This window comes from Triturus cristatus, chromosome 7 (genome assembly GCF_964204655.1).
Source record: "Triturus cristatus chromosome 7, aTriCri1.1, whole genome shotgun sequence".
In the NCBI taxonomy this organism is placed as follows: domain Eukaryota; kingdom Metazoa; phylum Chordata; class Amphibia; order Caudata; family Salamandridae; genus Triturus; species Triturus cristatus.
The window spans coordinates 1,075,673,445-1,075,699,054 of record NC_140590.1 but is presented as its reverse complement, the minus strand read 5'-3'; the positions used below and the strand labels follow the sequence as shown (position 1 = coordinate 1,075,699,054).

The window sequence follows — 25,610 nt, the reverse complement described above, 5'->3', positions numbered from 1 at the left end:
GCTGGGCATAGGAAGGATTCGGTGATGCAGGGCTGCGGATGTGTCTTCATTTGTACCTGGTGACAATGAGGACCACATCATGAGAAGATATGGTAGGAACTAGTGGGAGTGAGCTCTCAGCAACCATTGTGCTTACCTAGAAGGGTCATATGTATCTGTGGGTCCCTCTGATGTGCACATGGCAACTGGCCCGCTGAGGGGTTTGCGGTATCACTCTGCCTTTCGGGGTTTGCCTCAAACTCTAGCTTTGTGAGGGAGTTTAATGATATCTATGGACCAGCTCTGCATTTTTCACTATACTCAAATGTTCTTCCTTGCTGAGCTGGAAACATTTATATCTTTGCAGTATTACCTATAGAGAGAGGTATGAATTTTGAGCAATTCACCAGCAGGAGTACCAGGTTTTCCAGCATTCTAATGTCAAAGTAAATCTATACAGGATTTTCTCCGAGCGGTACTTCTACACATTCCATTTTTTAAACGTACTTGCACTGGCAGGGCTGGCATTACAAGCTCAAAGTTTCTGCAGAGCTCACTCAGTTGGGGATCAAATTGGCGGAAAGAGTCCTCAACCATTTTCCAGTACAAGTTGTGGGGAACTTGGCCGTGTGGCAACTGTGAAGGAAAAAAAGACAATGTATTAGGTCACTTGTATAAGGAACAAGTCATGTTGGAAAAACTGCACTAAATGAATGTCATGGTTCGATGCATCAGGGTTGGGGATCTGAATAGGAAAATGTGTACCACATTCATATAGACTTGCTTCACATCGACATACCTTGACCTAAAAAAAAAAGCTTTGACGTGGCCATAACCGAGAATCCATGGACTCCACCTGTCTTTGGATCACAAATTTCTAAGACTGGCGATAGAATATTAAAATTGCAGGCTCAAGGTCACGGCATGGTCAAGTAGTAGTCATTATTAAAGTAAAGGTTCTTTCGAAGTCAAGCTATGTCTCAGCACAGGTGGCGTAATCTGTCCCTGCAACACGTTAAGCATTAAGCAGAAGACTTGTTCTCTGCACAAGTGTCCTTCTGACTGTTTTTTAAACTTGTCCTTTGTCCTTCTGCTTTCCATTTAGAACAAGCTTTTGCCATCCATCTTTAGCATTATATACATTCTGGTGGAAAAGAAAAGGAATTGCATTGGAGAGATCCCAATGAGTTTTGAGGTGGTCTTTCTGTGTAGCTGTTGCTACATTAATGTGAGTGGTACTCCAGGTACCTTGAGCTCGGGTCATATTTACCTAAATTCTGCCACCACTGACGTGATACAAGGGACAATTCAGTTACATCTGCCCTGTGTCATGAATCAATGATCAATTCTAGAATCATTAAATGCAAGCTGGCTTGAGCGCTCCACCTCACTAACCTATGAGATATGTTTTCTGTGGCCTGGACAATGTCCCCTTCCTCCTGACCCCCTCTAGTGGTTGCCTTGACTGCCCTCAGCAGCACAGCGTACTCTCTTTACCTGGCTCAGCACCGCTTCAGATGCTTGGAGCACCTGCTTGGACAGGTCCCGCTGAATGACCACGAACGCACTGATGATCTTCCGCAGCCACTGCACCGCCAGCTCGTTGACCCTGGGCAGGTCAGACATCAGCATGGAGTGGATGGCCCGATAGGTGTTCATGGCATCCTCCTCCTCATAGCTAACGCTCCCCATCTCGGCTTTCTTTTCCTGTAGCTGTTCATAGTCCAGCAGCTTGACGGCTCGCTTCTTGATAAGCTGTTGTGGTCCTTGCAGGGCCTCGCAGAGATTGCACAGAGGGTGGAAGGCCAGGTTCTGCAGTCGCCGCTTCTGTAGGAAGATGTTGAAACCAAAAATTATGAAGTTAAAACTGATGTAGAGCATATAGAATTCTCATAAAGAGGCAAATCAGCATCCCATAACTTCTCTGCATACACCTTTCTTTCCCTTTTTTTTTGTTATGACATCAGCGCTGGTTATACATAAACCTGCCTCTAACCAGATCTACTAAATGATGTGCTGTGCTAAGGAGATGGGAAACTCTGGGGTTAAGTTTGTGATGTTATTGCCCTTATATACCTCAAATAACACCCATAAACAATAAAATACAATCTTAGCCTCAAACTGCGCCCTCAGGGCAGCAGTGGGTGTGGCGGACAATGGAAGGTCAAATTTACTATTCTAACTCCAGCCCTAGAATATATGGAGAAAGAGCAACTGAACACAAATATTCGGGGAGGCTTATTTACTATTGTAACTTCAGTCCTGGAATATTTTGAGGAAAGTTATAAATTCCCAAAGTATTTTTAGAAAGGTTTGAAAAGTAGTAATTTTGAATTTGAGAATGTTCTGCCCTGAGGACGCAGATCAGGGCAAAAAACTAGGAATATCTCAAAAAGAGCCTAAAAGTCACACAGCAGGGCTGCATAAAACACCAACATAAGCACACTGTTTGAAGTAGGAAGATGTCTGTTTTGTAGGCACTTAATAAAATTGATAGTAACTTTAACTAGCTTTGTGCAGAACACTAACGCCTTTTGACTATGTGCTACTGCATCTACTCGTCTAGCACACTGAAGCCAAGGGTCTGAACACACAGTGCTGTGCATGACTTACACACTCGGGGAAGATCTGCTGCTGCAATTCTTCTGACAAACGCCGATAGAGCTGAATGGTGGCTTCTGGGATTTGCAGTTCACATGTGTGTGGTTTCGCTCCCAAGTACGCCTGCACCAAGCAAATAGACAAGAAAGTCACACTGGAATGAAAAAAGACTCTAAAAATCAAGTGCAGAATAGAAACTTCAAAAACCATCCCAGAAAAAAACAGCTATCGCTTTTTCGTGTAAGCTTAACTCATCTTGAATCACCATGAAAATTCATGGACTAATACAGCCTCAAAAACATTTTAAAAATAAAACAGCACAGTGCCAGCCCGAAGAGAAGATCATTTATTGATTTATGAATTTCCTAGAGTAAAGCGTACCTGGTGAGGCTGACTCAGGGCGCTTAGGGGGAAGAGATCAAAGGCTTGCATGATAATAGCTGACATGACGACTAAGACAGCGGCAGAATAAGGTCGTTGTTCAATGTAAATGTGTTGCAAGTTTTATTTGTAAATGTAAATGTTTTGCAATGGTATTAGACATGATACCCGAGTATGAGAAGCAGGAGACGATAGGTTTTGATAGGCATAGTCAGAACTGAGGAGGGTATCTGCAGATTCCTCTAGTACCCACAAAGATCAGTACTGCCTGTGCTACCAGTGCCTAAGTATCATCTGTACCATATTGTAAAGTGCCCCTTTCACCATCATTTCTGGTATCCCCTGTGTGAGCACTTGCTGTTGCCATCTGTAATAATCTACCCGATGCCACCCGTCACCATCTGCAACAATATTCCCTGTAACATTACTTTCACTCACTCTCATGCAAGGGCACTGACTCTCTATAATTCCACCGACCACCATGGGTGCCTATGCTTCCAACATGAATGGAAGGCCAAGTACCACTGGATATACACACAGGAATCTTTGGCCTAATAAAGCTGACAAGTCTATCCTTTCCAATTTCAGACCGATCTCCCGGTTGCCGGCTTTTGCCAAGATTTAGAAAAACTTATTAACCACCAACTTTCCGCCTTTCTGGACCATAACAAGCTGCTGCATCTTTCTCAATCTGGCTTTCGCCTGTTTTTAGCACCGAAACTAACCTGTTGGAGGTTGCAGACACCATGAAGCTAGCGTGGATCAGGGGAAGCAGGTAGCCCTAATTCTCTTTGACCTAGCTGCAGCTTTTGATACTGTCTCACAACCCATACTTCTGCAGCGTCTTGGTGATTTCAGTGCATGTGGCTGTGCGTTGGCCTGGTTCCGGTCCTTTCTGTCAGGAAGAAGTCAATCAGTGTAGATGGCTCCATACACTTCGGAACCTAAACCCTTAGACTTCGGTGTACCTCAGGGTATGGTTATACAACCCCACTGGCAACCCTTGTAGAATCCTATGGCACACAAATAGTGTTGTACGTGGATAAAATGCAGATACTTCTCACCTTAGACAAAAACTCTTTAGTAAATGTAAGGCCTGCATCGCTGCAGCGTTTCAGTCACTGCGCTCTAGCAGCCTTCAATGTAATGCCAGTAAAACTTAGATTATTATCTTTGGTCTACCTCCTCCCAGTTGGGATAATGACTGTTGATCGAGTGGTGTGCCGCCTCCACCCGCCTGTGCCACTGTGGCACAAAATCTGGGGTTGAAGTTCGGCAGTTCTGTCACTTTCACCCTCCAGGTGGCTGATGTTGTAGGGTCTTGCTTTGGACTTCTGAAAGTTCTAAAGAAGTTCCTGTACCTTCTTCGTCAGCCTTAGCAGAAAACGGTGATACAGGCCTCGATCATTCATGGCTGGACTACATGAATTCTCTTTATTGGGGCTTCTGGCTTATCTCTTTTCGAGCCTCCAGATAGTTCAGAATGCCGCAGTGTGGCTTCTGCTAAAACTCTCAGGAAGAGTCCATATTCGACCTTACTTGAAAGAGCTGCACTTGTTGCCTATCAATGAATGAGTAATGTTTATTGGACTTGTTCTGACTCACAGAGCTGTCTATCACGCTGGCCCTCAGTACCTAGACAGAATCACCCCGTACCCACCATCTAGAGCACTCCGCTCATCCAGCTCCTGACGGTGGTGCTTCCACAATTCAAAAGGAAGAAGTGGGGTGTAGCTCCTACGCCTACCTGGCTGCTGGGGACTGGAAAGCTCTTCCTCAGCATCTTCGCGCCACAAAAGATGTGCTGGCTTCCAAGTGACTTCTTAAGACATGTCTCTTTGGGCTAGCTTTGCAATAACATAAGTCAGCGGGTTTGATCAACTTTCTATAAATCCCTTTGATTGATTGATTGATTGAAAGCCCCAACCTGCATCAATGTGCATCAGAATAATTGTGGGATAAAAATATGCTCAGCTGTCTTTTAGCGCCAGAGAATACATGCCCCTCTGAATTAACAAGAGTGAATATACCCATAACTGACAGAAAATATATGCCAAACCTGAATAATTGTACTAGTGAAAATGTGAACTAAAGTTACTGTGTTACAATAAAAAAGTGACAGTCTGTGCCAAATAAGATGCCCTTCAAGATTAATGTATGACAAAATGGGTCCATGCAAATTATTATACCAAGCGATATGCCCAGCAGAATCACTGTGCCAGATGACATGGCCATCATAGTTGCTGTGCAGCAGAATATGCCTGTTAGAACTACTACGTAACCCAATTACTGTGCCTCAGAATGTTCTCAACATTTGTACTGTGCCTATCAACAATCAGCCTACTGGAACCACGGTTCAACATTAAATGCCCATTGAATTACATGTGTGCATGGTCCACTCCTCACAATCACTGTGCCACGGGGTGTCTCCGCCAGGATTACTACGCTGTGTAAAATGTCCATGAAAATAGCTGTGCCACACAGTCATGATCGGAAGATGTGCGCCATCTTGCATGCAGGGCTCATGTTCAACAACGCTGCTGTTGATTCCATGGCAACAACAAAGAACTTCGCTTATTATTGATTTTTTTTGTTTGACACTTATTGATTTCTTTATTTTCCTAAGGCTTGGAACGACCTTTGGTGTTTCACCATTCGTGAGTTTCAGTCAATATTAATTTACACAGACAAATCTACAAAGACATCCGAGTAAAAGCACTATGCAACCTTTTCCACATCTTCCACTCAAGTAACATGTGATATTATCTACAAATACTCCAGTCCTGAGAGAGGGAAATGCCCTCAAAAAGGCACGCAGGGCTTCAGCGAGCATGCATTGGTAGCAGTGTGCACCCTTACATATACTGTAAACTTGTAATACTAGCATGCATTATGCACAACCTCAGCAGCCATGGAAGGTGGCAACAGTATGTATATTCTGAGTTTGCATAGTGAGTAGTTTGCTCATAAACTGCTGAGTGACCTCTCTACTTGTTATGTGGATTGTGGACACATAAGTGCAGCATAACATCTGTAGCGGGCTCTTGTATGCATTTAACATTTGTTTGACTAAAGGACACATTTGTTTATCGATGCTGGCAGCTGAAAGAGGTATATGTGTAAACAAGTGCAAACTAAAATTACATTCACAGATATATCAGCTATCACAATATTACATTGAAACAATGTCATTCGATACAACCATACATTTCTGAAATGAAATATCTAACGATAAACAAATAAATGCAAAAGAGGAAAAACCGGAAAAGACAGAAATTACTGTCAAATATCAAAAATTTGCTAAAATAGATCATAAATGTGCCAGCACTACTACTGCTAAACCTGCTTTGTACCATTAATTGTGTTTTCTGCACCGGCTCCTTCATCAGGTCCAAAATATATATATATATATTTTTTACCAGTCACATCAACAACAGGTGCAGACGTTTGAAATAATTTCTAGGGGAGGATAGCGCATTTCTCTATTTCATAGTGCAGTAGATTAACCTTTCAATTAGATTTACTGCAACAAACTAATATTTGAGTCGGGCCATGAATCATAACACTGTCAATAAAAGGTGTATGCCAAATTTATAGCGGTGCATATGGCTCTTGCGTGGCCTGGTGTTATTTATGACGCAAGATATTGGAATTCTCATATTGAAGAACTGACTAGGCCCTCAAACGGTACAGAAAATCAATGCTCTGTCACACTTCCCGCAGAGATTGGGACCAATTTATCCTGCCACACATCATTTAATGCTTGCTTATGACAGGATCTTCTAATTCAAATCTAGGGCAAGATTGAAGACTGCTTAAACTCATAAAAGAGCAGAGGCTGCATCTCTGTGCAATGGGACAGAGGGTAGAAAAATAACCAGGGCTGCAAATAGCATATCTGCTGGAGACCTCAGTGGTCAGGATTTAACGTGCTTGCGGGTACGCATGACCCGTTGCTGACCTTGTCCATCCATTCCGTCTGTTGGCCCTTTTGAGAAATTTTTCTCAATACTCAAAAGGAAGAATATCTCTTTTTCTTCCTTCCTCTGGGGACTCATAGAGCAAAATGTCCCCCCTGGATTTCTGCAACATATTCCCTAAGTGCTGAAGCATATTCATTAAAATGTTCATCCAACACCCCTCAGAAGATGTAGAAGGGAACAACACATAGAGGAGGAGACTGTAATATTACCTCTAGATTATTCAAGTAAGAAGCGACGTTCTCCCTCAAGTCGGTCACACGCGACGCCAGAGTCTGAAACTTTTCTACCAAGATGTCATATTCTTTGTCATCCACCTGCAATTGATGAACAGTGGAACATGTGAAGTCTTTTACACCCGGAGTCATTAAATAATACATGTTTACTTTCTTCATATCTTAATATTTACAGGGACGTATTTATGTATGCAGATGAATCCTGTGCTATCACTGCAGTGGCCATTGTGGTAATAACAATATGATGCAGTGTGCCCATACCTAAAAATAATCAACCCATACTGAGCACAGAAGATTTAATAATCCTTCAAACCAATGGGTACCTCTGTATTATATTCACATATATTAAAAATAGTGATCAGTTCTTTCAAGATTGGATCTGAAAATCATAAAAATATAAGGTAAAATGTGTTATCAACGGCCACTGGAATTTGACAGTGATGGACGCTAAATAGAAAGTGTTTTATAATTTGCCTATATTCATAACAGTGCAGCGGAAATTTGAAAGATTAATTTCGTAAATCGTGCTATGAGATTTCTTTAGAGAATCTCAACCTATTGTGTATAAGATTGAAGCTTGAGTCCTCAGGCTGCTCCCACTGAAATAGCATGATTAAGGGTGGCACTATCATACATCCTTGTTCACTAATAAATATTGAATTAAGACACTACAGGACATGGGACTGTACCTAATGTGGGTACCCGCTCAAGGGCCACAGTGGCAAGATTCAAATGGGCACGATTGAGTACAAAATTAAAGAATGGATTAGTGAACACCAAAGTGACATATTCACTAAGATTTAAGAATTCATGGTTGTGTAACAAAGCTGGTCACATTAATCAATGGTGTTTCAACTACATCACATTGTAGTACCATGTATACGAGGAGGTGATCATAATATATTACTTCTGCAACTGCAGTCCTATTGGATACATCAACTTGATTATTTTTTCCTAAGGGAATAAATGAATGTCAGGTTTTAAGTTGTTTCATACCACTGTAAAATTTGTTTGCAATAATAGATTTGAAAATAAAACTGGCAAAACATGACTGTCTAGTTTGTACCTATCAAGGACTTGTGTAAACAAGACGATCTCTAACGGCAAACTGAAGGAACACACGTTTTGGCACACATGAGAATATTGCAACTTTTCTACACATATACGATTTTAACATAACTAGGGTGAATGTGTTATTTGTGCTAGTTTAGTTAGGTTTATGCTTATTTTATTCATATACATTTTTGTATAGCAGTAAGATTATTGGAAAAGCATTGTATATCCCCCGATGGAGTTCCAGAAACCCGAAAGGCTTTGAGGTTCAATTAACTTACACTGAGTTTCAGTGCTTAATTTGTGCCAGTGTTTGCTGGGGCTGGACAACGGCACTTAATTAACACCAGCACCTACTTATGACAATCCACACCATGGTGGAGCTGTCCATTTTTTAAAGCACGCCAGTTTAACAATGAGATATACATTTAAAAGACAATTCTAGCACTTCCATGTCACTCTTGCTAATTTGGGTAGCTGGGAATTGTCCAAACTGTCCCATTCACAGGAGCGTGATGTTTGAGAGCTCTTATACTGGCCTGCTTCAGTAATGCCATGTCCTGTTGGCGGTGCAAGCTGCGGTAACTTCCTGAGCAATACCTTGGGCACTGGCACATATTTATTTACAAATTAAGCATCGCGTGGCAAGTGCAACGAATCATTTATGGAGTATTTCACTTATTATTGGATCTATGCTTGAATGAACTTTACATGATTGCTTAACGTATGTGGCTATTGCAAGAAATATCAATGAGTCGTCTGCGTAAAATGTACACTGCATATTTTGAGATATGCACGCGGTGTCACCCGACTGGAGCCCAGTGTCATATTTTTTCATGTGTAGCTAGGTTATTGATGTATCCCCTCAATTTGGACTAATCCAGATTTTCATTACTTAATCTGTGTTTTAATTATAGCGATGTGCCGAGAAGAGAACTGTTTTCTCCTCTTCACTATTGTGTTGATGCGACCAATATTGTGAAATATTTTTTGGGGCGTTCGTGAGGCATGATTGATTTGACAGTTAATATAAAGGTAAAAGAGTTGCAAACATGCATTCCTTTGCGGGTGTTGGTATGCACCAGCAGCTAAAGGGTTTAACGGGCCTGGCCTCTTTAGGTTAATACAAGGCATGCTACGGTTACTTTCCAGTCACTGGGGTTTACAGAAATATTCAATTTGAGTATTTTCTTCTGTCCAGATATTTTGCTGACCTTGTGCATTTGCTCCCTCCAATAAGAGATATCACACAACGAAATCCAGATGTTATTTCATTTTTACTAGCCAAACTTCCATCTGATCTCTTGAAAAACCCTTTAAAGCAGTAGTCCCGGACCTCCAGGGTTTATTTAATTCGGTTCAGGATTTCCAGAAGAAATGATGTAACCAAATGCGCAAAATTTGAACATGCAGTAGTACAATTTCGCCACTGTGTGGCAGCATTGGCTTGCGGATGTCCCTGAGCATACCAACGAAGCTACTGGAGACATGGAAGTAACTTTCCATTGTACCGAAATTTTTGTTCAACAGGTTAGTGTTAATGCTAAAATACCATACGCAGGGACTTAACGCAGGGACTTAACGCAGGGACTTAACGCAGGTCCTGCGGCCCCCTTCTGGTCAGTTGGGTCCCCAACCCTTCAGGGCCCCAAAATCCTTAAGGGGGCTCCCATTCGGTCCAAGGCCAATGAATATGCGGAGATGTGGCCTGACGGCCAGGGATGCCAACTATGGAATTGGGGAACCAGAGCTGAATCCCGGCGTCGTTCAACATCCAGTGATTGTGGTCAAATCACTTGAGCTCCCCGTGCCTAAAAGAAAAAGAAAATCTGATCTTGTGTAAAGTAATCTGGTGCTCATGCAATGTGCTCCAATGCCCCTGGACCAAGATCGCATTATAGAAAACCACAAAAAAAAAAGAATATCTGTGGCTTATGGGAACCACAATCCCTCATTCCATTCTGCAGGGAGAGGGGGCATCACTCATTAAGTACAGGCTGTCATGTCCAAACTTGAATTACCGGATTTCGGCGTCCCTGGACTGACCTTTACGGCAATTAGACAGGGCTGGACGGGCTGGTCTGACAGGTTGGAGTGTCGGACTATTTTTTGGCTGTTTGTCGGCCTAGTTTATAGTCTGCTGTCCTGGCTTTTACTGTTTATTTCTCTCACATTGAAACAAACATTTCCTGCAACAAGCTCAAATCCATGCAGTCTTCAATACCTTGCAAAACTAGAGGGGCCTGATTACGAGTCTGGCTGTCTTCCTGCGGGCTGCCGTGCCAGTGCCCCGCTGGAAGACCGCCAAACTCATCATCAAACCACCTAACGGATTACGAGTTAAATCCTGGCAGGTGATGCGTGCAGCAGCGCTCCCACAGCGGTGCCTTTCTGAGGCTCAAAGGAGAGCCTTAGAAAGGCACCGCAGTGGGAGTGCCGTAGCACGTTCCTGCACAGGAAGAAATCCACAATGGGGGTGCAGAAAATCAGAGGGGCACACAATGTGCCTACCTGCATTAAGCCCCATACACAGAAGCAACCTTAGTTTTCTTACTGTCATCCTTTTCATGGCGGGCTCACCGCCATGAATAGGAGGGCGGTGAGAAAACTCGTAAAATGTTCGGTGGTTCTGCAGCGGCACCACCAGCATATTACTTCCTAGGATGGCTGCGCCACCGCTGGATTACAGACCCCAGCGATAGCAGCGGTCCAGTGGCAGTCTAACCGCCTAAGTCATAATACGGCAGTTAGACCGCCAGTCCGGTGGGCTACGGACTGCCACCGTGACTACGCTGGTCCATTGGACTGCCATAGTCGTAATCAGGCCCTTGTTCAGTGTGTATTTACAAGTTCTAAACTACTCCAGTTTGCAACCATGGGACACTTTGACTCTGTGTACCTGAGAGAGTAAAAAATGACTGCAAAGGTACCCCATTTGCTTACCCAGCTGCTTTCTTCCCCTTTTACCCTCTTCCCACCCTCTGCCTACTTCCGACCCATCTTAGGTGCCATAGAGGCCAGCTGTAGCATAATAAGTAGTAGACAGGAGGTGGCCGTGCAAGGTTCCTATGCTCTCCTCCACCAAAGTGCAGCTCGCTTAGGGAGTGCAACGTTTAAGGCCTGTGTCATTTGTGTAGTGGTTTGGGATTGAGTGATTTATAAATAATCGGATGATTGAGCACGATTTTTGTAAATAGAATCCACTCGATGTAATTCACCCTAATGCATGCTTTTATAAATGTGCGTGGAATTACTAACAAATAATACAAGAGTGTACAACACGTCAAATGTGCACAAGGCACGACAGTTTGATTTTCCTAGTCACAATAATGAGAATAATGCTAACTGGATGTTATTCTGTCTTCCTAACTGCAGAAAATAAACAACAGAGAAAATGTTTTATTCTTCGTGAAAGTATAATGTAGGCTTTTAAAAATTATTCTCCGTTTTGCTAAAATAATGTAGGCCTTAGAATTGTTCGAGGATGTGCTTTTTGATGCTCCTGTCCTTCAAATGATACAAATGTTTCCTTAGACTACAGATATTTTGCCTGTTTCTGAATAGGTGTTTTAGAGTTCTTTGCTGTCTAGGCGAGGGTTGTAAATTAAATGAATGTAACTATTTCAATGTTTAAATACATTTGTAGCTAGGTTTTCTTCCTTTTCCTCTCTTGGAAGTTATTCAATATTTAGACAAAGTGTTCAGAAAATTTGAATTTGAATTTGAATTTAAAAGCATTTCTAGAGCGCACTTTTACCAAGCGGTTTCTTGGCGCTGTTGGATTGTGAGAAGCAGGCAGGAGCAGAGGGGAATTTAAACATTGTAAGCGCGGGAAAAGAGAAAAGTTTTAAGACCCTTCCGGAACTCAATGTAGGAAGATGACATGCGGAGTTCCGGAGGGAGGGAATTCCAAAAAACAGGAGCGAGCACTGCGAATTTCGTACCGCCAGTCTTTTTCTTGCTGAAACGGGGGATGGTTAACAGAGCCAGATGAGTAGACCTAAGCTCTCGTCCGGGTATGTGGGGAGTGATGGCAGAGCAGATGTATTCCGGGGCAGTGCCTGATTTAGCCTGGAAAGTAGTACAGCCAAGCTTGAACAGAGCACGCTCTTTCACCGGCAGCCAGTGCAAGGCCTGCAGTAGGGGGGTAGCTCGATGGTATTTGGGCAGGCCGTGGATCAGGCGGGCAGCCTGATTCTGCACTAGCTGCAAACGGCGGGTGGCGTAGGCTGGAGCGCCATTGTAGATGATGTTCCCATAATCGAGGCGCGAAAGCACCATGGCCATCACTATGATTTTTAGGGCAGGTAAAGAAAAAAAACGAGAAATCTTCCTAATGATTCGAAGGGAAAAAAAACAGGAAGAAACAACTGAATTGACCTGAGAGTGAACAGAAAGTGAGGGGTCCAGGAGGATGCCAAGGGTCTTGACCTTAGGAACTGGGAGCGGGGGAGCACCAAGTGAGGAGGGCCAGTGGGAGGGGGACCAAGGACTGCAACCACCTCTGGTCAGGACTAATTCCGTCTTGTCCGGGTTGAGTTTGAGGTGGTTGCAGTTCATCCAATCCTGGATGAACAACATGACGGATTGGACATTTGAAGTAGAGGAAGTGGAGTGGGAAAGGTCAAAAATTAGCTGGAGGTCATCGGCGTAATTGAACACCGTGACCTCGAGCTGCTGTAACATAAAAATGAGGGGGTAAATGTATAAATTAAACAAAAGAGGGGAGAGGGAGGAGCCCTGGGGGACTCCACATGCAACCTTACGAGGGGCAGCGGTGAAGCCAGCAAGATGGACTGCCTGAGCCCTGTCACTTAGGAAGGACTTAAGCCAGGTGAGGGCCAGGCCCTCTATACCCGCCGCCTTGACACGGGTAAGGAGGATGGAGTGGTCCACCGTGTCAAATGCGGTGGATAGGTCTAAAAGAATGAGGGCCTGAGGGACGTTGGTATCAATGCCCTCACGAAGGCTGTCCATCACTGAAATCACTACCTTCTCCGTCGAGTGGAGGGGGCGAAAGCCCGCCTGCCGGGGGGAGAGGCAGTGATTGGCTTCCACATAGGTGCTCAGGGTGCTGGTTACATGGGACTCCAAAACCTTAGCCAGGTAGGGTAGCAGGGAAATGGGACGGTAATTGGAAGGGGATGAAGGGTCGACACCGGGTTTTTTTAAAATGGGAATGACTGCCGCAAATTTATGGGCGGTGGGGACCACTCCGGAGTTGAGCGAGTCATTTAAAAGTGTAAGGGAAGGGGTAGGGCAGTGTAGGAAGACTTCTCGCAGAATGCGAGCAGGGGCAAAGTCTAGGGGGGAACCTGACTTTACCTTTTGAAGCAGGGGAGGGAGTGTAACTGTGGTCAGAGGGGGGAAGGAAGTGAATTTGGAAGTGATGGCGGGAGGGGAGGGATTAGTGAAGGTGAGGGAAGGGGGGGAAATATTAGCCTTGATTGTTGCGACCTTATCAACGAAAAAGTCGTTGAGGGAGTCACAAAGCGGTTGAGAAGGGGGGATCGAGGCCGTGGCTCTGTTGGACGAGGCAAGCTCATGTACTGTAGCAAAAATCTCTTTAGATTGAGATTCAGCTGCTAGTATCCTGTTGGAGTAAAACAGGGTCTTTGCGTCAAGTATACTTTAATTGTATACTTTGAGCACAGAGAGGTAGATGGTTTTTTTGGCGGGACTGTATTCTCTTCTCCATGCGCGCTCTGCTCTGCGTGCGACTAATTTCTTCTCCTTGAGATCGGGGGTAAACCAACGATTGGCAGCATGGGCACGCTTCACCGTGACCCGTCTCAGGGGAGCAAACTTATCACCTGCCTGGGTCAGCCAGCCATCAATGGTAGTCAGCTGGTCCGGGGCGGCGAGGCCCGAGAGGTCAGGGCAAGAGTTGGCCAAGGATGAGCAAAACGATGGCAGGTCTGCCTTACCCCATTTTCTAGCCCAGATGTTCTTTGGGAGAAGAGGTATAGGCACAGGGGCTAACGCGAGGGAGAAGGAGATTGAAAAATGGTCCGACCAAGAACAGGGGGAAATGACAGGAAAGGTGGTGGGGATATTTAGGGTCCAAACCTGGTCGAGCGAGTGGCCATGAACATGGGTAGGGCTGTGAACGAGGGGACAAAAGTTAAGACTAGTCATGAGGCTGGTGAATTCTTTGGAAAGGGGGGTTTCGCCGGGATCGTTGGGCCAAAAATTGAAATCGCCCAACACCAACACTGAGGAGTTGTTAATAACCAGTGTGGCGAGGATGTCCTGAAGGCAGGAAACAAAATTGGAAGTTGTGTGAGGGGGTCGGTAGATAAGAACAGCAGTGAGGGGGATAGAGTGGGAGCTGGCACGAATTATTAGACAGTCTACCTCAGGGATAAGAGGGGAGGGGAGCATTTGAAAGGGGGAGTCAGTGTGGGTTATCAAAGCTACTCCACCACCTCTCCTGCCCTCCGGGCGATCCGCACGAATGATGGAATAAGAGGGGGGGAGTGCGGCTAGGACGTTGGGGAGGGAGTCTGCCTTGAGCCAGGTCTCTGTTAGAAACAAGAGGTCCGGGTTGTGGCTGTCAAGAAAGTCGTATAGCTCGTGCTGATGACTAACGACAGATCTGGTATTGAGAAGCGTGACAGTGGTATTGTAGGACGGCGTGTGGGAAACAGGCAGGGTGGAATGAGTAAGCGCGGCGGCCCGAGGCCGAGGGAGACAACTTTGAGTAACAGCAGGGGGTGCAGCAGGGGGGCTCGCAAGGAGATTTAAGTGTTGTAATGAATTAGACACAGAGGGACTAATAGTGCCAGGGATCCAGTGAGAAAGAAGCTCGGAGGAAGTGTATGACAGCGGGAGGGCATAAGGGAGAGCCCCCAGCCCCGGCCTGCCACGGACGGGCGCAGACGGGCAGGACTCTGGCTTGACTCCGGCGAGCCTACGGCGCGCCCGCTGCGCTCGTCCGCTGCGCTGACACATGGGGGACGTTTAAATAGAGGAGCAGCGTGGGGGGAGTGGCGTGGGTGGGGTCGGGCGAACCAGCCCGATCCAAGATGGCGGCCACTACCGCTGGGCGCCTGGGGTGGAATCAGCTGCCAGCCAGCCTCGCTGGGCCCCAGGAGAAGCAAGAAAGGTACCTGTGAATTTTCAGTTCAGGTTAACAGTGCAGACAAACAATTTAAAACAAGTGCGTGTCGCCGCTTTTGATCGGCGTGACAGCACGCTAAAAAACACTAAGATGCTCAAATGCAGCCCTCCGCTCCTACGAGCAAGCCCACTGCCACCGGGCTGCTCGCAATCGCTGGGGAGACTGTGGAATACTCCTAAATAGAGGAGCAGCGTGGGGGGAGTGGCGTGGGTGGGGTCGGGCGAACCAGCCCGATCCAAGATGGCGGCCACTACCGCTGGGCGCCTGGGGTGGAATCAGCTGCCAGCCAGCCTCGCTGGGCCCCAGGAGAAGCAAGAAAGGTACCTGTGAATTTTCAGTTCAGGTTAACAGTGCAGACAAACAATTTAAAACAAGTGCGTGTCGCCGCTTTTGATCGGCGTGACAGCACGCTAAAAAACACTAAGATGCTCAAATGCAGCCCTCCGCTCCTACGAGCAAGCCCACTGCCACCGGGCTGCTCGCAATCGCTGGGGAGACTGTGGAATACTCCTAAATAGAGGAGCAGCGTGGGGGGAGTGGCGTGGGTGGGGTCGGGCGAACCAGCCCGATCCAAGATGGCGGCCACTACCGCTGGGCGCCTGGGGTGGAATCAGCTGCCAGCCAGCCTCGCTGGGCCCCAGGAGAAGCAAGAAAGGTACCTGTGAATTTTCAGTTCAGGTTAACAGTGCAGACAAACAATTTAAAACAAGTGCGTGTCGCCGCTTTTGATCGGCGTGACAGCACGCTAAAAAACACTAAGATGCTCAAATGCAGCCCTCCGCTCCTACGAGCAAGCCCACTGCCACCGGGCTGCTCCTGTCGTAAAGCTACTGTCAGTAGACTGTCATACCATCGTGAATAACCAATAGAGAGGCTTGCTGAAGAGAGAGAAAGCAACATATTAACGGAAAAAAGTAAGTAGCAAACTATAAAGATTCCTGTGGGAAAGTGTTCCTCGGCATGTTCACAAGATTCGTGACCTGTCCCTGGTTCCTGGTAGGCTGAATGTCGTGCAGATTCCTGATTCTATAGCTGACGAAACCTGCTAATCCTAAGAGACTTTCCTAGAGACTTTGCACATCATCGGCTGGTGATGCTGCTCATGCTATTCCCTAAAGGCCGTGGGGTTAGTTTTTCAGACTAATTGCACGCTGTGCATTAGTATTTCTGTTACGCATGTGGACTGTGTTTCGCTGAAGTTTTCTCTCCGTCTCACTCCTCTATATCTGATGTTCTGATGTCTTCATAAATGAGGTTATGAGAATTGTGAAACTAATCCGTATTATTGAGAACCAAGTCATGACATTCTGATCTGTAATTATGTTTGACCATTCAGATTATGAAATAACAAGAAAACCCTAAATAGAAGAGAAAAGTGTTTGTCTTTATTTCTGAGTTACAAAGTTATTTGGACATGTTTATAATGGCTAATGTTTAGCGTATTTCTTCATTGTAGGTCCTGGTGGAGAAATAGCATTCCAATTTTCATTACTTAGTCCCTTTTATCTCTACCAAAGATTCATTGGAGGACCTATAATATTGCTAACTGAGTGATAATGACTTATGGGCCCATCATTAGAGTTACGTTTCCGATTGGTATATAGTGGTTGGTGCGGATAAGTGAGCTGACAAAATTCCCTCAATGCTTCCACTGCATCACAGACATTGATTGTAATAATTTTATGGCCGCTTTCCTCCAGAACACTCTCAGGCATCTAAAAACAGCAATCCACAGTGATTACCCTTTCATCACAAGATTCAAAAAGTCTGACCACATCACAGCTGTCGTGTCAATGTCTGCCTCTTCGGGTGCAAATTCTATGCAACGTTTTCTGTCTGGTGTGCGCTGATCTTCACATCTCTGGTGATCAGCACTTACATTACAGTTGCAATACCTTTCACTGGACTATCATTGTTGGTTTAGCGCGGTGGTGCCAGGCAAGGTATTGCATTGGTGTTATAAGACTGTTGCATGAGGCAGTCATTCACAGGACAATTTATAATCTCCCTCTACCAAATAGAGCACATCATGCGTCCAGTGCATGTTAAAGCAAGAGAACGCTCATTTGGAGGAGGAAAAAAATATAAAATGCTGAGCACTTATGCAAACTGCTTGCTGACGTACTGTTACAATTCTAGTCAGTTCAAATTCAATTAAAATGTTTAATTATATAAGCTAAAATCTCTATAATTATCAGTAAAAGATACATTTATTTAAAAAGTGCTACATCACAGAAAATATATTACAACACAGCAGAAATGTCATTCAGACTACATATGTGAGCGAAATATATGTTCTTTGAGAAATCAATCAACTGTTTGGCATGATACGAAGTTGATGGCAATTTGAAACGAAGAGAACCTGCGCCCAATTGTACAAAATAGACATGCTGCACATTTTCAGATTGTAATCTCTATGACATAAAGGAAATGCATGTCAGTTTGAGGCTGTTATGTCCAGATTACACAAAATCAACCGTCCTGATGAAGGAGACTCATAACCACATGGAGTCCCGAAACATTGGTGATTGATATGCAGGAGAGATTTGTCTTGTTTGACATGAAAAGAAAGAAGTTAACAAGACTAAATATTACACATGGACTGATAAGATTGTGAGAGTAGTCCATTCAACAATTGTCACAAGCTATCTGATATTACAGTATAATAAAAAAAATGACTATCTGTGGAGAAAAGCATTAGGTCTATGTAATGGTTCAAAGAGCAAACCTGCAACTTTTTTTGCATCTTCATTTTTTAAGTTTCTATATCATTTGAATGTTATGTACTCATAATATTTTAAAATTCATTAACAGCCAATTGTCTCTACATCTAGGGATTTTCTTCTACAATGAATAGCTTGTGAGTACAGGTAGCTCTGCAGCTATCTGTCAGTAGCTCTTCTGTGTGCATCCCAGCCTTCTAAACTGGAACTTTTTTACTTGGTTAAATTAGCATATGTATGAAATATTTGTGTATGTCCTGACGAAAACGTGTGCATTTTCAGAGCTCATAAACTGATGTTTGGAGAAAATGGGTGCATTTCCAAAATACATTTAAAGGAGATTTTTGAGAGACAAATCATGTGCGGAGACTTATTACTAATATTATTACATTTGTGCCAGGGGCACTACAGCTGTGGCTGGCATGTATTACCTATGAACAGCCATTTCAAATTGGCAAAGCCTTTTTTGCATTACTGCTGGCAACACACCTGATGCACTGGTGCAATCACTGCTAGTAATCTTTGACATGGTGGTCACTAATATAATCTTGTCTGATGTGGTCAAAATCACAACACTAATAATATCAGTAGTTCTCAATGATTTTCATTTAACATAAGTAGCTCTTATTACACAAAAGGTTGGAGACCCCTTTTCTGATGCATGTCGGTGTATTAGAATGCTGCAACAATTAAATATGTGTAACGGGGGAAAGGCCAGGACCTGTGTTCCTTTGGCGTCTTTAAACTAGCGCTAGACCAAACTATTTATTTTCATTTGATCTGGTACTTTATTTATACCTCTTCTTCAACTTTTTTTGAATCTTTGTTGCATACTCAAAACAGAAACAGACAATGAAGTCTATATACAGAAAAAGCTTATGTACATGTGGTTAACAAAACATTAAACAACAACATTGTGTTTTGAATACACAATATAAACAAACATTAGCGAGAAAAACCATAAACAAAACATCCTATTATCTTAGAAGTCTTGTGTTACCTTTAGCATCTAAATCATAGTTTGTGTATGGGTATTGTTTCATAGGCATACATGGTATTTGACATCAATGTTTTCCCTGTGTTCTTTCATTCTTCGTTAATTGAAATGTGGATATACATAACATTTTTAGAATGCCTATGAAATAATACTTATACTCAAAATATACCACAACCCAAGTGTCTGCTCAGTTTCTCCCAACTTTTTAAAGGTATACCCACAGCAGAGTGCAGCCTAGATTATTCATGTACAACTCCCTTTGCCCCCAACGCTACTTTCTGCTTGTAAGATAAGTGAAATTGCAGATTTCCTTACTTTCCTTGCTCGCTTTATGCGTGAGAAACATGTACTGTTGATGCGTTGTCAAGTGTGTACTGTGGGTGTTCTGACTGCGCTCAACCTGCAAGTCATTCCCTAAACTGTGCATACATCTAATGGGTGTGAGCAGAGTATACACCGCAGTTGCACGGCCCATTCCTCTCCCCAGCTTCTCTTCTCAGCTTCCCTCCTCCTTCTGCGGGCGTCTCTATTCCCTCTCTTGGCAGGATTCTGATCACTCTGGACTTCTGCCCTCTTTATCCATGTGAGGCTCTGAATCTATTCCCATGCAGCAAAGGCTACTATGTCTTCATCATCTGCTCCTGGATCAGTGGAAGCTCCTCCGCTACGGTGTAGGAGCGTCGTCCCACTGCTCTTTGGCAGTGGAATGAGAAATAAAATGATAATAACTAAAAGTTATTATCATTTTATTTTTTCCTTTTGCAGGCACAGCATCTTTGCCAGGCAGACGGGGCTGCTCTGCTGACGGAGCAGGGGAGGGGAGGAGTGAGTGGTTTGCACTCTCTAAAGTGTGCATGAATGTTTGGTCGGCCCTCTGGGGCCAGCCAAACATTCATGCGCACTTAGCATGTTCTCCACCCAGGCTGCTTTACAGCCTGGGTGGAGAACATGCCCTGGCTCCCTATCCCAGTCTGAGCGCTCAGACCAATCACAATGCTGCAATGCAGCATTGTGATTGGCTCAAGGGATCTTCAGCCTGGATGCCTCCAGTGCCTTGTTCTAGCCAGCAGAGGAGAGATGTGGCGAGGGAGGACGAGGTGAGGAGTTAAGTTGAATTTAATTTTTAATATATTTTGACACCTTGTCACCGTTCTCCCCCCCCCCCCCCCCACCCTACCACCACCTATCCCTGCCGGCCGCCCCTGTCCTGTAATTACACAGTCCTGTAACCACAACTACTGAGGCCTATATAGAGTTGCAAGGCCCTCTCGGACTTCCTCTGCTCCTGCCCATTCCACATCCTCAACACCGAGGTCAGGGCGAGGATGTTGTCTACAGGCCAGGTACCACCCACCCATCTCCCACCTCATTACCTGCCAATGCAAGCATCCTTCCAATATGCCTGAAGCTGCCTATGTCTGCCTCCTCCTTATGTGCCCTTGCCAGGTCTTTGTCTTCACAAACCATCTCCTCCAGACCGTCCTTAGAGGGCTCCGTTGTGAAGGAGACAAGATGTTAGGGCACTGTGGAGAATGGAAGACCCTGAGCAGGGGCAGGAATGGGACACCACCTCCTGGCAAGTGGGGCAGGGGACATAAAGGGAGGAGACACACACACAAACACACACACACGATGTTCTGCAGACAGAGGCAGGGACCAGATCGCCCCATTGTAGGACATTTGTATATGTGGTAGGGAAGCGAAGAATAAAGAATACCCCGTGCACCTGTGTCCTGTTTTCATTCTTTCATTCATGAAACTTTATTTCGGCTATTGCGGCCATAAAAGTACATACATATACACAACCACTTAAAACTAATATCAAGAAAGAATACGATGTCATAAGAACCACTGATTATAAAATAGTACAAGCATAGATAGCAGTAATAATCACTCATTGGGAAACAGGGGAATACAATGATAATCATCACTATGGGAAATATAATCAGTGCAAAGCAATCATTAAAAATATAAATTAAACTAAATAAGTTAAAAAAAGTTTTTCAAAAATTCACAGCCTATGTTTTTATTTAAAACCTAAGTCACAGTAGCAGCCAATTAAATGCCGGTCTTAATAGATCTCGTATCAATTGGTTGATAAAATACCTACGCTTACAGGCTAGGTTTTTGCCAAAACTAGGGTCACAATAGTTGACAAGGGGGAGCGGGTATTACTAATTCTCACAACGGTTTTTCAATAGATACCTTCGCTTACACCACATTGCAAAGAGAAACTTAGAAATTGCAACAACGAAAACCGGGTTAGTATCAGATTTTAAAACCCTGTAGGATTCCTTATGATTTCTAATACCTAGGTTCCTACACAGTTGAGTAACCCACTTTAACCTTATAACTTATATGTCAAGAAGAAGAACACATGAATTACAGTTTCCTCCTCTACTATGCACCCTGGGCAAAGGTGGGTGGAAGCACCTGGCCATTTGTTGGAAAGTGCATGGAGCGGCAGCGTCCCATATCTAAATTGCAAAAACTGTTTTTTTGCTGTTGGTGGTTGAATAAAATCCAACACCTGCTCCAATTTATATTGCTGTTTTATGTCCAGAAATCCATAGGTTAAACTAGAAGAGTTAGCGGTCTGTAAAATGTGTGACAATTTATACTCCTTCAGTACACAAACCAAGGATTTTTGGAAATAGCTGAGCATGACTCCTCCGGTGCCGACCAAAGGTCCTCCCTTCCTATCGCACGGAATGAATCTCTGATAAAGGAGAACCACGGGATACTACCTGCCCCCAGAGTGGACATAACAGCCTTTAATTCCTCTCTATAATGCCCTAACTCTGGCGTACTCCACAGCCGTCACCAATAAAGCAGTGGGCGTGAAGCAATTAGGTCTGCAATAGGAAGGATGCCCAAATCCATCCTTAGTGGCGTTAAAGGAGTACATTTGGGCAACCACAGGATTTGTCTCATAAAATTATTTTCTGTTATAGTGAGGGCATTAACTAAGCTATGTCCCCAAAGTTTGGCCCCATACATAGTTGCCCCCCTAGCTTGAACCTTGTAGATTTCTACAGGCGGGCTTATAACCTTTAGGGTGCATCTCTTATAAACCTTTAAAATGCCCCCGTCTGCCTGAATTAGCTTTAAATTAGCTTTATAAATTTGGGGTCCCCACCTACGTTCCCTTTAAGGTGTGCGCGTGCGCACCTTCCCCGACGTCACTGCGCACTCCCGGATTTGGAGCGCGCACAACGATTCCAGGACGTCCTGGCGGAGAGGAGCCGGCCGCGCCGCCGCTTTAAGAAGCGAGCGGCGCGAAAACCAGGCACTTTTTTCTGCGGTGCCGGCGAGGAGACGTGGAGAGTGCAGGTAAGGGGGCTTGTGGGGGCTTGAGGGCTTCTGGGCTTCTGGCGGCTTGGGGGGGGCTTGTGGCGCCTTGGGACGGCTAGTCCCGGCTTGGGGGGGGCGTGTGGCAGCAGAACGCGGGACTGATTGTGGCCTTTTGTTTATGTATTGATGGTAATCACAGCCCGTGAAGGGGCTTTGATTACCATCCATACTTAAACAAAAGGCCAGAATCGTCCCCGCGCTTTACTAACAAAACAGTAGAGTCGGTTTAAAATCACAGCGTGTACCAAAGTACACGCTGTGTTTTTAAACTGGCTCTACTCTTTTGTTAGTAAAGCGCGGTGCGGGGACGATTGTGGCCTCTTGTTTAAGTATGGATGGTAATCGAAGCCCCTTCATGGGCGCTTTACTAACAAAAGAGTAGAGCCAGTGGGAGCAACATAGAACTGGAGCGGATATTAATTATCCCTTTAGAACTCAAAACATCCGAGTACAGCCTCCTCCGTCCATTCTCGGCTATTAGTTGTTTCAATTTGGCAATTGATGATTCTATAGCCCCTTGTTTTGCTAACAAACCCTTCATGATGTTAGAGATTGACTTTATGACATTATCGTTCTAAAACAGATTTCAACTGAGTATCAGAAAAATTAGATCCTTCATGATTCGTGATGAGAGGAGCAGTCGTCAGGTCACTAATTAGGTCGCAGTCCTTACGTGAGTCCCCTGGAGCCAAATTAAAAGTACTTCTAGTCTTTGGGCCTACTTTTTCTTTTTACATCCAAGCGGAGACTGACCAGATGTATGGGGTTTGGAACTACCTCCAGCCCGTAGTGGGTCTTGCTGGCTTTGTACCACCATCTATCTATATTCTTCGCTCCTCACTCCACGGTGGTGGATTCCAAATTAGGCTCCGGATGTCCATTCTTCCCCGTACAACCAAAACTAAGGTTCACCCATAGCACATTTTATTTCCTCCATTAGCTCCCCGACTGCTGAGGTGAGATATGACATGATAGAGGCGCATTTACATAGTGCCTCACAACTATCCAGGTCAGTGTCAGTATTAGGGGAGAGTTTTGCTTACCCACAGTTGGTTACGGAAGAGTAAATGAAGGAGGGGTGGCCCAGCCTCCTCCACTCTCTGACAGGCTCGGGACGGGCCTGCCCTTTACCCAGGCTTTGCCTGGGCAATGCCTGCACCATGGGATTCCTCTAAGCGCTTTTAACGTGCAGCATTGGAAAGCAGCTGTGGCAAGCTCCTTCTTGCTTTCGGGGACAGCAGGCTGGGTAATGTAGTCTTGCCCGAGACCCCAGCAAAGCAGTTCACAGAGTCCCACGCCGCCAGAGTACTCTAAGCACTTTTAAAACACTGTAGCAAGAGATGGCTGATGGCAAGTCCCTCCTTTCCTTCAGGGCACAGCACGCTGGGTGATGTAGTCCTTCGTGGGCCCCCAGCAAAGCAGCTCACAGTCTCATATTCATTACTCCAGCCCCTGACCGCATTTTGGAAAGTATTGCATTTCGGAGTGTTACAATTTACTATTTCAACTCCAAGTTTAACCACATTGAGGTTTGGGGTGCCAGATTTAGCATTTCCACTCCAAATGTACCCACATTAGGAAAAGTGTTGATCTTTGGGTGGTCAAAATTGAGGAAAGTGATGGACTTTAAGGGGGGCAGATTGACTATTCCCATTCCACCCTAAACTGAATTGTGGAAAGTGTTGAACTTTGGAGGATTCAACATTACTATTCCCATTCCTAACTTTACCACATAGGGAAAAGTGTTGGACTTTGATAAGGGTAGAGCCAGTTTAAAAACACAGCGTGTACTTTCAGAAAGTACACACTGTATTTTGAAACTGGATCTACTCTTTTTGTTAGTAAAGCGGGTGCAGGGACTATTTCAGGCAGCAACTTTGGGGCCAGAGGCCAGAGTTCGAGCCTCGAGGTCGCGCCCACATCCTGTGATTGTGGGCAAATCACTTAATCTCCCTGTGCCTGAATATGTAATGTAATGTAAAGACGGTGTTTATTTAAAGCGCTCCAATACCTGCAAGATGTCGCACACAGGTACTCCTACCATGTACCAGTATTTGCGTGTTGCTTTTTTACAGCTAGTTAGATGTTGCCTCCCGTGTCAGATTTCTTGGTAGACTCTGCTGTCTACCAATAAAACTGTTTGTTTGTTTTCCTGGCAGCTCTTGCATGGTGTTAAGTTGTATGTCCGGTGACTTCGTCTGTACACTGACCCATTTTCAGGTCACGCTCTGTGGCTGAAAAGCACTTTTTGCCATCTTTTGGGAGAGTGTGCCAGCCTGCTGCCAGCGCCATGTCTGTTCTAAAAAAATGTACGTCTCATTGACGTGTCATGTTTTATACATGGGAGTCAACGAAGGGACAGCAGTGATGCAGCAGGAAAAAAAAAAAGCAGTGGGACAGTAGTAAGTGGGGGTGGAGGGGTAGACGGACAAATGGGGAGGTATAGGGCAGGTTTCAATCATCTCATGTAGCATAGAGTGTTAATATACCTGCTGCAAATAACGCATACCATGTCTTTTATGTGCATAGGTCAGTTGGTTACTCCTTTTGTCACATAGATTCTCTTGTTACTCTGCAGCTCATAAGAGACAATCATAATCTAGCACAGTGACCTAAAAACTGTCATCAAAGATCTGCTTACACACTGCATGGTACAAATTAGTAATTTATGATTTTCCCTGTCTTTCATTATTCTGATGCTGCTAAAGGGGGTGGTTTGGGTGGAAATGCATATTTATTGTGAAAGTCAATGCTAACCATTGTGTTATGTTCCGAATCCTGAATTGTTGCTTTTCCAGACAAGCACTCTTTAAAAATGCCTACCAGTATGAATGACATTTGTCCAGTGGCAGCTTTGAGTCATCTCAGGAAGCCCAGATTGTTAATATGCCTGCTGCAAAAAATGTGTACCACGCATTTTGAAAAAAACAGTGTATTGTTTTGTGCATAGCTCAGTCAGTTCATACTTTTGCAACAGAGACTCTTTTGTTATTATGCAGTTCACAAGTTCCAATCGCATTTAGCACAGTGAGCTATGAACTGACATCAAAGAGCAGCAAGCAAACGCATGGTGCAAGCTAGTTAGTTATGCTTTTTCACAGTCTTTCATTAACCCGATGCTGCTAAAAAGGTTTGTTTGGTTAGAAATAAATCCTTATTAGTAAACTCAATGTGAACCCCTGT

General features: G+C 44.6%; 1 protein-coding gene across 3 annotated transcripts in view; it reads right to left on the bottom strand.

Moving 5' to 3' along the window:
* Positions 1 to 25,610, bottom strand: part of ARHGEF37 (Rho guanine nucleotide exchange factor 37) — a 246,029-nt gene that overhangs the window by 22,904 nt on the left and 197,515 nt on the right. For all 3 annotated transcript variants that reach the window (XM_085618185.1, XM_085618184.1, XM_085618186.1), the window contains exons 7-10: positions 7,154 to 7,258; positions 2,593 to 2,703; positions 1,477 to 1,806; positions 487 to 615 (exon numbers count right to left, since the gene is read on the bottom strand). In XM_085618185.1, the coding sequence (XP_085474311.1) occupies positions 487 to 615; positions 1,477 to 1,806; positions 2,593 to 2,703; positions 7,154 to 7,258 (675 nt within the window). The remainder of the gene's footprint in view (positions 1 to 486; positions 616 to 1,476; positions 1,807 to 2,592; positions 2,704 to 7,153; positions 7,259 to 25,610) is intronic.